At 38.8% G+C, this 12,894-nt stretch overlaps 1 protein-coding gene across 1 annotated transcript in view; it reads right to left on the reverse strand.

Moving 5' to 3' along the window:
• GREB1 (growth regulating estrogen receptor binding 1) overlaps positions 1–12,894 on the reverse strand; it is a gene marked incomplete at both ends in the record, with an annotated part of 73,453 nt that overhangs the window by 39,636 nt on the left and 20,923 nt on the right. The window contains 4 exons of the mRNA XM_083363128.1: positions 1,003–1,125; positions 3,592–3,705; positions 7,522–7,662; positions 8,160–8,342. Coding sequence (XP_083219254.1) covers positions 1,003–1,125; positions 3,592–3,705; positions 7,522–7,662; positions 8,160–8,342 — 561 coding nt within the window. The remainder of the gene's footprint in view (positions 1–1,002; positions 1,126–3,591; positions 3,706–7,521; positions 7,663–8,159; positions 8,343–12,894) is intronic.

The following is a 12,894-nucleotide window of genomic DNA, read 5'->3' on the forward strand; positions in this document are numbered from 1 at the left end:
TCTACCTTCTTCCTCCTTCTCTCCTGTCTCCACTACATTCTTCCTGTTCTTAAATCTCAGTCAACTAATTCCACGTGGCTTCTATGCAACGTTCAGTCCCAACTCTGTGATCTCCTAACAAGCATTAATTCATCGTCAGTCTCTATCCCAACAGAAGATTAGAAACGACCACAAGGAGCAGGCAAAGTTGATGCATTTTAATTATGATTATATTATTTCATTAATTAATAAGAATTTCTTAATAACTTGTTTTTTTAAAAAAAAAAATCACATATAATGCCATGGATAGCCTGATAATTACCTGAGGTATCATTTACAGGTGGTCCTCGACTTGTAGCCACCACTGGGATAAGAAAATTTATTGTTAAGTGATCTGGTCGTGTGGCCGTGGCTTGCAACTTTTTCTGCTGCCTTTCCTATTGGCACTGCCTGTTGGAAGCTGGCTGGAAAGGCTGCAATTGGCGATCATGTGACTGCTGGTTGTCAAGTGCCCAGATCATGATCACATGACTACGGGGGACATCGCAACAGTCAAAAGTCGATTTTTTAAAAAACTGCCTTTGTAACTTTGAATGGTCACTAAACGAATGATTGTAAGTCAGAGGTCTTCAAACCTGGCCCTTTTATAACTTGTGGATTTCAACTCCCAGAATTCCTCAGCCAGGCAATAAAAGGGCCAAGTTTGAAGATCCCTGTTGTAAGTTGAGGACTACCTGTAATAAAGTCTGACATTTGCTCAGCTTTAAGAAGCAACAGATATACAATGCATTTTTCTGTCAAGGACTGCAGAGTGAATTCAGTGAACTTCAACTCAACACATATCTTTATTCATCTGCAGAGACTATATAGTAGACAGAGCTTATTATATAAGTAAGGGTTTGTAAAGAAGTTATACAGAACAATTTGCTAACTTTCAAACAGGTATCCAATAAGAATGTATGCAGTGGAATCTTAAACCTAAAATAAATATATATATATATATATATTCGTATCTTTGATTACCATTTTTATTTCTAGTTGGGATTTGTGAGTTGGGCTGCAAATTCCAGGCTTCGTTGGAGGAAGGAGACTCTGGTGACCATCCTTTGTGGCGTTTTTTTGGAGGTCCTGGGTTTGTTAAAGTGCCTAGATAACAATAAGAAAACCAGACCTACTTTTTTTTTTGTTTCCTTGGTGAAAGCACATACCTGAACATTTGCATGTCATACCTTAAAAACTTCTGAACTCCTTCGCAACAAGCATGAGAGTGTATAAAAAACAATGGCATATTAAAGACAAAATCAACATCAATTCAAGAGACTTTCAAGCAATTTTAAACAGTTTAAATAATAGAGATAAAAGACTATTGATGAACATATACTAGGTAAGATGTTAAAATTTTGCGCAGTGATTGTATCATACTATTTTTAATAGGAGGTTTTTTTGTTATAGGTATGGAGACATGGTTTTATGGTATGGTTTTATGATATGGAGTCTATGTAGTTTCAGCAGTAAAGAAGTGCCATAATAAATAACCAAATAATAGCAGTTATAATACTTCTTAAATCTATCCTCCTTCAAACATAAGAGTCCATTTCTACCTCAGGCTGTGTAAAAGGATGCTTTCAGTGAGGTTTAATTGTCCAGATTTATTTCTGTAATGTTAATTGGAGTCCAAAAGACATCACTTTCAATCTCTAATCAGTCTTTGTTTTCTCACTTTATTCTATTTCTTCTTAATAGAAAAGCATCTGCACAATGCCTTTGGACTGATAATAATACCGTAGGGGTGCTATTATTTCAGAACTATGTTATGACAGTAACAATGCCTTATTGACCATCAAGAGGGCAGTCTAGCTGTTTCTCTTTTGATGTCTGCTTTGCAAGCACCAATCCAAACAAAGGAGAGCTGAGAAGATTTTGTGTAGCCATGCTTTTTAATTTTGCAAATAATTTCAGTGACTACATGCCATTTAAATTTCCAGCCTTTCCAGAACTATTTTTTTAAATGCTTAAGCACATCCTGCTCAACCTAGAACTTCTTAAGTAATCACTTTTGGGCTTATAAGTATCATTTTGGGTTGTCCCTGCCTGAGACTCACAAGGATCAAAGCCAGTCAGATCATGACATCAGGAGGATTAAATTTTCAGCCCAAAGTTTGCAGTGGCAGCAGGTTTCCAAAAATTTTGATCTATCCATTCAATGAGCCTTCAGGCAACAAATAGGATGCTGGGTGGGTCATTTAATTTGCCAGCCTCTGACTTCAATGGGAAGAAAGCAGAAGATTACACCTTCCATCACAAGCATAGATTTTCCCTGTTGTTTTGTTCCCCGCATAAACAAAAGAAATCCCTTTTGTTTATTTCACAATGTTTCCTCATGAGGGCAGCATACACTTCTTATATTGTAATTTATCAAATTCATTTGCCTTCTAGCTAATTCACAGAGAAAAGCCAGAAAAGTTCAGGTGATAGTTTAGAACAGGGGTAGGCAACCTTGGCTCTTTTATGACTTGTGGACTTCAGCTCCCAGAATTCCTGAGCCAGCATGGCTCAGCTTGAAAACCTCTCCCTTTCCCCTCAGCATGGCTGGCTCAGGAATTCTGGGAGTTGAAGTCCACGAGTCATAAAAGGGCCAAGGTTGCCTACCCCTGGTTTAGAAGTAACAAGTTTCCATAAAACCTTTTACTCACGATTAAATGATCTGAGACAAGTTTTCAAGTAAACAAAAGTTTTGTTTGCACCTACGGTGAGCAGGCAAGGAAATGAAATAGAGCTTTCTGGTAAAAATGGCCCTGCTGTGTATCGTCCTAATCTGCCTAGGACTTTTTTTAGTTGGAACTGCTGGATTTGAAAGACAGGAAATCCCAGGAGTGTAGACTAGAATTAGGAGTGAACCAGCTTCCTCCCTACCACCTCCCCAAAGGGAAAAAAAAATCAAAGGCAGTGAGAAATAGTTTTACAGTTCAGTGGTCAGTTTTTAGAAACTTCTTCGTTACATGATATTAATTCCTTGGCAAATCCTACTGCCAACATGAATATAGGATGAGCAGTTTTGATATTTGCATTTAACATTTGAATATAACTGACCTTACATTGCCTATTGTTGTTGTTTTACAGTATACAGCAATTTTTCATTAATTCATTCAGTTATTTGCAAGACCTATATGGCTGCCTATCTCATACAATGACTCTAGGCAGCTTAAAATATAGTTAAAAACAAAGGCACCATTTTCTCCAGCATTGGACCAAGCATCCTCACAGCTCAACCCCCATCCTAGCCCAATGCTTGGGAAAAGAGCCAGGTCTTCACAGCCGTAAAGAAGGCTAAAAGGGTAGGAATTTATATAGGGTCTTAAAAGCAAACTCTCATTGAACTGTGCTTGAAAACAGATGGCTAGCAGAATCATTTTTATATACAGTATTGACATACTAAGTCCAAAGATATTTGTCTCCTGGTGAAAAAGACCTTGATGAAGAAATAGCTTTTCCTCTTCTTCCAATAGCAAGGGGTAAATTCCACTGTGTGGATGCAAGTCCACACTTGGTTTAGCCGGAACACAATTCCAGTGCCTGGAGTAAGCATATTATTGCATGAACAAAATAAAATACCTAATGCTGATGGTTTTGTCATGGAAGGTAAATTGCTTTTTAGCGAAAGTTGATAGGAAGAGTCTTTCCCGTTGTAGACTGGATGGCAAGTGGCTGATGGGAGATGGTCAGGAGCTGCGTCAATGTGAAGGAAAGAAAACAGTCAGCCATTTATTTATTTATTTATTATTTATTTATTAATTTAATTTATATACCGCCCTTCTCCCAAAGGACTCAGGGCGGTGAACAGGGCAATACATAAAAACTAGATACAAAAATTAAAAATTATTAAAACGTAATTAAACAATGCCCATAATAAATTAATACAGATTAAAAATTGAAGTCCATTTATAAAAATCCCACCCCGACCCATCAGGCCAGGCCAGCTTGTTTAAAGAGATGGGTTTTAAGATCGCGCCGGAAGGAGGGGAGATCGGGCGCCATCCGGAGCTCGACCGGAAGATGGTTCCATAAATCCGGTGCACCCACAGAGAACGCCCTCCCCCTGGGGGCCACCAGTCGGCATTCTTTGACCGGTGGCACCCTGAGGAGGCCCTCTCTGTGGGATCGTACTGGGCAGAGGGAAGTTAGTGCTTTTTCATACATCAAGTCAGAATGAGAGAACTCGCTGCTGCCAAGTCACTGCAGCCAGCTTGCCACGGGATTCACTTAGTTCCCTTTATTTTTGTGGCCCACATTTTCGTCAAAGTTATTGTATCTCTTGTGTCAAAGGAAATCATGCCTGTGTCTACCAGCTTTTGTAATGCTTTGATGAATAATAAAAAGAACTAATCCCGCACTGAATTGTCCCATGGCGAGTTGGCCTTTGTGGATTGGCCACGGTGAGTTGTCATAGACCCCCATCTAGTTATACAACTGAATGGATGGAACGTGTGTTTAACACGTTCCGGCGCGATCTCAAAACATTCTTTTTCGAACAAGCTGGCCTGGTCTGACGGGATGGGGTTGGGTTTTTAAAACTAGTTTTAACTTTAATATGTATTGATTTTATGGGCATGATGTTTAATGACTTTTTAATTTTTGTATTCGATTTTTATTGTGTATTGCCCTGTTCACCGCCCTGAGTCCTTCGGGAGAAGGGCGGTATAGAAATCAAATTATTAAATTAAATTAAATTAAATTAAACATTCCTTTTTAAATATGCAATGGTGCATTTGTACTAAATTCACTAGAGTTATATCTGTTAAACAGACATTCAGAGTTCCAGATTATAACCTACAGGCATCTAAGAAACGTGAGTTGGCTGAGGGAGCCACTATTATATGCCCATATAGCTAAAGAACTTGGGTACACAGCTAAGTCTTCAACATAATATATGGCACTTTCTCCTTCATATTTTAGAGCTTTTAGAAATGTTCATTGCTCCAGCCAACTCAGAAGAGTAGCAAAAGATAAGATCTTCCTTCTTATTAGCAATAATAATCTGCTAGTTAATAATAATAAGATTTTATTAAACCTGTATGCCAACTGACTCCAAACAACTCTGGGAGGCTCACAACAATCAAATAAATTACAATAAAACTGTTAAAAAGTTTTTAAAAATGGACACAGCCACAGATGGGGAATTATTTTGTAAGAGTAGTATCAGTTTGGTTAATTTTAGCCATCTTTAATCATCTAACTTGACTTTTTGTTTTCATTATAATTACTTACAGAAGTACCACATTCCCTTTCAGGATAAAAACATTATACAAATCACAGCTGTAAGAAACACTAAATCACAGAATTAAAATTGTGAAATAAGAGAAATGGAAGAGAAATGTAGCTAAATATATATTGCACCATTCATCATACCTGACTATATTTCTATAGCTTCAAAAAATGTTTTAGTTTCCATCAGTCTGGTACATGATTCAAATATTGTCTCTTGTTCTTTAATAATCTCTCTTTTATGAGGGATGATTCATTTTTTCCCATATTTTCTTTTCCCCTCAGCCTCTTCATCTTCCACCATATTTATTTTCTTTTTCCATCCTTGTTCATTCTATCACCAATGTATTTCTTCCATGTTAGTGGTTCATTTTTGAATTCAATCCAAGCCTCACTCCTTAGTCCTTGCTTTTGTTTTAAAATACATCTACTTAATAATCCATTCATGCTGCATTTAACTAATTTTTATGTTTACTCAGATTCAGATTCATACTCCTTCCAGCATTATACAATTTTATTACACTGAAAATCATTAGGTTTCTCAAGCAACGTATGCAGCATTTGCCCACAAAGGTACATAAACATTCACAGACCCAGTCAATAAACTTTTAACAAGACCACTTTTTATTAGAAAATACATTAAACAACCAAGAGAACATCCTACATTCTTGTTCATTCTCTGTCCAATGTTAATCATTCACTAAGCAACCAATTTATTCTCACAGATGTTTCCACTTTTGTTATATGCTGTTTTTATTGCATTTAGTACCGAACATTAATGCAGACTATTTTGTATTTTAATATCATACACTTTATTATACACTTTTGATAAATAAAGAAGTGTACACTTTCTCACGTTTGTAAAAAAAAACCTACAAAACAGGAAAAGTGAATTTTTATTTAATCCACTCTCTAAACTTTATCACAATTGGTGCAATGAAGTCTAAATATCATACTTTAGTGAATGGATTAGCTAAAAGCACAATCAAAGTTTGGCTTGCACTCCTGTTTAATCATTTTGTGAAAAGGTCACATTGAATTTTACGAGGCTTTCCTCTGAATGGACAAGGATTAGTTCAGTCACCTAAGAAAGCACCTCTTACTAGGACAGGAGGCCTTTTCCGAAGACTGAATAAATACTTAAAATGTTATTTTAAGAAGTGAAGTAGCTATCCTGAAAAGGTGCCATCAGTCAAAATAAATGCAGTGGGAAGGCTTACAGTGTTCTCGCCATAATTATTCCCATTGTCAGGCCAGTAACCAAGTGGTCTTTATCAACCTGTGCCATGTAAATTTGATAACACCTATTCCAATCTGGCAACCTGGGACTGTCATTTCCAGAATTCTTAGCTAGCAGTCCTGTGATTGGCAATTCACAGTGCAGACCCAGAGAACCTCTGCACTGGTGGAACCTATGGGGCTTATTTTAAAATTTATTTATTTATTTTTCACCTTTATTGTCTTTACAAATAACTCAAGGTGGTAAAACACACAATGCTCCTTCCCCCTCCTACTTCCCCCACAACCACCACTTCTGTGAGGTGGGTTTGGCTCAAAATCACCCAGCTGGCTTTCCCAGCTATGAAATTATAGAGTTGATACTCGACCACCATTATCATTCTTCAAATCAAAGAATGCAATAGCCAAGATTTTGTCAAGCACAATTCCCTCCTCTAATTAACAGTCATAAATCACATTCTCCAATTAGTTTGAAATGCAGGCTTTCCCTCCAGTTCTCCAACCCGCCATTTCTTATCATCTCTTATTTCAAAAAACCTTGGTTCTCACACTGTTACAATATTGTTATGTCTAACTAACTCCCATGCACATTCCTCCCCCCCAGTATCATCTAATGCTAACTCTAATTCTAGGAGTAAAATATAAGAAAGAAAATGGCTGCATCTCCATATGTTGTCAAAGCAAGAACATCCAATGTTAGCAGCGCTGACATCAGCTGCATATGGATAGCACACTAGCCTTGGTTAACCTTTATTAGTTTTATTTATTCATTTTTGCCCTTGCCTAAAGTGCAAATCCAGCCAGTTTGATTAGTTTATGATTTAATCTATTTTGCAAAGCTGCCAAAATGGATTACTTCAGTATCAGATTTATTCAATCAGTGGTGATAAATAATAGGCAAGGTTCATGTATTGCCCTAAGCAATTTAGGGTCATACAAAATGCTAATGCATGCTATTGTTTCAATCCATCCAAGATGATTTGACATACCAAGTAAGGGAAAATGCAGATCGGAACATTTGAGAGAAAATTTAATACTTACTTGCTTGATGAATTCCAGCTTGACCTACCAGATGTGCTGTTAGTAATGGTTCATTCATAACAGTTGCTGAAGAACCTGTATTCTCTGGAGGCTGAAACAATGTATGGGAAGAATTGTTGGAGGATTGTCGGTTTCTGAATTCTAAAAAAAACCAAGATGCTTGTTATCCAGTGAGAACTGTTCACTGTTTTTGCAAATCTTTTCTACAAAAATTGAATTTTACATGTTAACATAGGCAGACATGCCTACATTATTACTTCAAAGAAGGAACTATATTATTCATTCCTGAAGAAATGTTATTTCATATAATTTGTCTTCATATCAATAAATATTTTGCCCAATCCTCCAGGAATGGCAGAAGACTGGATGCACCATATGCTCATACATTGTGGTTCAGACTTATATTGAAGGCATACTGGGAATCTATAGGTGTTTATGCCTTCCCCACTATCTATTAAGGGACTTTTAAATGTGAGACTTTATAGTAGATACTCACACTTTTTAAATGTTTTATTGGGCTTTTAACAAAATGTGATCTTTGGCATCTTAGATTTATTTTTAAGGAGTTCTGTGTCAATAACTTCTAAACTTTCCAGAAATATTCCAGACCTTTTAAAAGGACAGCTACATTATCTCACCTGCCCCTTTCCAGCAGATTGCAGAGCCTTTGGTAAGTGTGCCCTGTGCATTCCTGACCAGATAATACTTTAAGTGTTTCTGTTTCTTGGGCTGAGAGGTGAGCTTTAGATTGATATGATTAGAAAACTCAGTAAAGTAGCAGAATCCTTTCTTGCCACAGCCAACACAGTTTCCAGAGAAACCTGATGAAATAAACAGTAACAACGACGAGGTAAGATAAATCAAATAGTTCATACAATGTGCTTCAGTCTGTTTGGAATGGCTTTAACAAAATGAATGGTAGCTCTGACACAAGCAAAAACTATACACAGACACCAGATTTTTTTTTTAAAATGTACTTAATACCTATCTTATTTCTTTCATTTAGATTTTAAATAAAATTCAGGTGGAAACACCATGTCTCTTAAATGGCTAGCCAGGCAGATCAATGGATAATGAGAATGGGAGGAAAAGGAAAGGAAAGAAATTGATATTACAAAACAGCTACAAGTTTGATCACACTTTTTAGATGTTTATGACGTAGATAATTTGAGAATTAACCCTTATTAGATTTTGGCAGATAGCCAACATACAGCTGCTCCACGTTCTTTTACTACTTGGATTTGATACTAACTTGTTTGAATTTTTTACACACTCTTCTTAAAGACATCCAACTGCAGCCAAAAATCTAAAAATACTAAACAGAATTTGAGTTCAGGAGCAATTTAAAATAATTTCCATGATAAATAGATTCTATGTTTAACTCCAGGTATTTCACCTATTATACAAGCTGAGAGATTTTAAAAGCAAATTTGTACAGAGGACAGGCTGTGAATAAAGCTGACTGGCTGGCAGTCAGATGATGTCACAAAGAACCTAGTGGATTTTTTTAATTAATGAGAACAAATGGATAGATCTATAAAATGTTCACCTAAAACAGGGGTGTCCAACTGCCGGCCCGCAGGCCCAATGCATCATCCAGAAGCCGCACCACCCCCCATTGCCGGCAATGGCAAACCCGTCCCTATACGTTGTGCAACATCACGTGACGTCACAAGTTTGACATGTCTGACCTAAAAGAACCCTTAAAAGGCTAAACTAAGTGGAATTATGCTGTACATTTCCAAAATTCCTATAAAGGTACAATATTTTTCCCCACATTTGGACTGTTATTTTGAAAACTTGCATGCAGAATAAAAATGCTTCCAAATAACTGCAGACCCATTTTCCATATTGAGCAGAGGCTTTCTAAAATTATTATACAGCCAATTTGTACTGGAATGACATTTTTAAGCAATTCAGTAAATAAATGTGAATGGTATGTCATGCCCATTTATACACAAGCATCTGGACCTAGCACAGGGCAAGACAAATAGCCTCATCTTGTAAGCAAACTAAATAAAAAGATTTTCCATGTGCATTGTTGTTAAATCAGAGGTCACCGAAGCCAAACCAACCAGAAGGTGCTCCCATTTATCTCTGTCATATGGCTGAGACCAGGAGATGGCTAGAAATCAATATTTGTAGTCTGATTGATAAAGGCCTTTCACCTCAAGGTCTTCAGTTCAAGACCAGTCCATATCAACCCTGACCAAAGGTTGAGTAATCGGTTAATTTTATTTGGCCAATTCTGCCAGACCGCATCTGAGGCATATGGTTCCTCTTGGTGCTGTGACCTTTCAAGGGAGGGCCAAAGACCCAAATAAGTCTTTTACTTTTAGATGTACTCCACCTGTCTCCAGGCTCTTTTATTATTTCACTGCCCTGCTGAGTTTTGCAGAAAATATTGTGTTCTTACGATACTGCCATGCACTGTAAGGATCTTGGTGCTTATGCTCTTCTGAAATGAGCAGGAAAACAATTGTCGGCCTGGCCATCATCGCTTTCCTTCAAGCCTGCTGCCAACTGCCATGGAAACGGGAAGGGAGGGAGCAATGGGCATTTGGGAGGGGAAATGTGCAGGTGATTTGAGAGTGGAATTGCTGAGAACCGATGGGGAGGCTTGGATTCAGAGAGGCCAGTTTGGGTTGTTTAACATCTTCAAAGCCAGTCGTCCTGGGAACGGCATGCACGAGGGCGGCCCTGAGCACCTGGACCAGAGACGTTCCCAAAACATCATCCTGGCCAATGATTGGACTTTGTCTTCCTGACTACGTGAGGGTGGGCTCTGGGGTAATTTTCAATTTGTCTTTTTTCCACACGTGTTTGCTTCAGACTTTGCCTGACTTTTGCTGCTTTCAGTTTGTTCTTAGTAAAAGCAGTTTTTCTCTGAATTTATGGTCAAGGGGTTTTCCTTCCTAGGAATTGATCAGAGGCAGCCCTGACAACAATAGAAGACATTAAAACTAGGATCTTATGATCTAAAAACCAGATAGTTCAGTATTGGAAAGGCAACTGCACAATAGTGTGAAGGATTCATCTCTCCACACATGTGAACAAACTTAAGTGTCATTTGGAGAACTATTCAAAATTTGCATTTATTGGGGGGGAGTTAACGACCCTGAAATCACTTGCTTCAGGGTGAGGTGGGGTGACTGATTGGAACTGAGTTTACTAGCCAGGTGCCCTTCCTGCTGCCTACCTGGAGTTTGCAGCAGACAACTACTCACTGAGACCAGAAAGAGAGAAATATATGCTGCTACCTAGGATCAAACTGACAACCTTCAGATTGTGAGGCGAGAACTCCACCTCTAGGCCACCATGCCGCTCAGACTGCATTTATCCATTGATATATTTAATTTCCTATTTTCTTCCCCTCTTAAGTAAAGTGACTTAAGTATTACCAATTCAACTGTGCAATATGATATGAGTATGTATGTAAGACTAGCACCTAAGAGAAATATGCTTTTGTGGGCTTTTTTCTTCTTGCATTATAATAAAATACATTTTTTAAAAAACAGATGAAATGATTGTGCTAGAATGTGGCAAAATCTTAAAAGGTCCATTCTATGGACACATTGTGTAATTAACTAACTAGCTAAATGGAACCTCCAGGATCAGAGGCAGCACACCTGTGAGTAATAGTTCCTTTAAGTAAAGAAAACAGCAAGCAACTGATGCCCTTGCATAACATCACTCTACTCAAACAAAACTGTTCGCAACTTAGAGGGCTCCAGAATTTGGGAGAAAGTAGGAAAGAATTACTTTATACCACATCATAAACTTATCCTTTCCCACTTTCTGCTTCATTGTTGTGTGCTTGTTTAGACTAATGAAAAAGGATTAATGAACAGTCTTCCATTTGTAAATAGAAACAATCCTACTTTATGACTCTTCTTAAAATGCCCACTGAAAAGAAACAGATCCTGGATTAGGGAGAATCATTATATTTTTAATTATTATATTCCAAGAATGGATGAATACTGTCAAACCCTCGTCTCCGCCGGGAAAAACAAGCACTCAGGAAAAACCACGACGAAGTACGGATGACTGCAGAGAGCAACTTTAATGTCAGGAAACTCCAAGCATTAACAAAGTCAGCGTTGGGAGTTACTCACCCCCAACGCGCCTTTTATACTGTGCCGATAATTGGGCAACAGCTCCACCCATTACCCCCTCCCACTCCCTGTGCAGGCCAGCATCCGCCTGAGCTGCGTAAATACCCCGCCCCTATCCCGTCGCCCCACGCCCTGCCTCTTCCCCTGCTGCTGTAGACCACACAACTCGAAGGAAGGTACAATCCCAGCACCCCCCTCCCCCATAACCGAAAATCCCCGGTGTGCCCCCCTCCACCATCCCAGCGTCCCATGCTGTTCCTGCAGCCCCTTGGCAAGCCCCGCCGTCTGAGCGTAACCATGGAACACCCTGTGCCATCGCCGGTGGGGCCAGCTGAAGCTCCGTAATCCCCGCGCGGCTAACGACGTTCGCTCTCAGCCGCCACACAGCTGACCGCTGTGAAACCCTCTCAGTTGTTTGCGCCGGCACGGACTCCCTGCGGCTACCCGTAGACAACGCCGGCCGCCCCTCAGCTGATTTTGTCGGCGCAGCTTCCTCGCGGCTTCGTTCAGTGTATTCCGGCCGCCTCCCAGCTGGTCTTGCCGGCGCGGGCTTCTCTCGGCTGTTACTATTGAGTTTTAGCCGCCTCTCAGCTGCTGGCGCGGCTACCGGTTCAGCGTCCGCCTGCCGGACAGCTGGTGAGTTCGGGCGTGGCTGGGCAGGGCGGGAACTGCCGTTTGTGCTCCCCCGATCCCCTCTGTGATGTCGAGCCCGAAGGGCTTGACAAATACTATTTCATATGTGCAATAATATTTTTGGATGTGCAACTTCAGTTAATTTTAGATATTTAACATGCCATGAGGAATCATACTAGTAAGATTGACCACTTCTGTACATCTATCAGAGATTTGTCTATAGCCTCTGTATCTATTTGTCTAATAGATAGTAATAGATATATCTTCATGCTCTGAAAAGTTGAACATTGTGCAAAATGCACAGAAATAAGCCACACCATTTTTTCCTCTGTGTGACAAATATCATTGCTTTAGTGGCTTCAATTTAACTGACTCTTTCAGTTTTGGCTGCTACCTCAGATTATTTTTTTAATCTAGTTTATCAGCTACTGTTTATGTATCTTTTAGACTAGATATTTTTATTGTGTTATATATAAGCTTAAATTTGATAAAACAGTTGATCCAAAACATAGATGCATGATTCTAATTTAGCACTAGGTGCAATAATTCATATTGCATTTATCCTGATTATCAATTTCTTCACAGATTAAATTTAAAATTATGATCTTTAAAGTCAGAGAACATG

The sequence above is a fragment of the Vipera ursinii genome (genome assembly GCF_947247035.1).
Source record: "Vipera ursinii genome assembly, chromosome: 1".
Classification (NCBI taxonomy): domain Eukaryota; kingdom Metazoa; phylum Chordata; class Lepidosauria; order Squamata; family Viperidae; genus Vipera; species Vipera ursinii.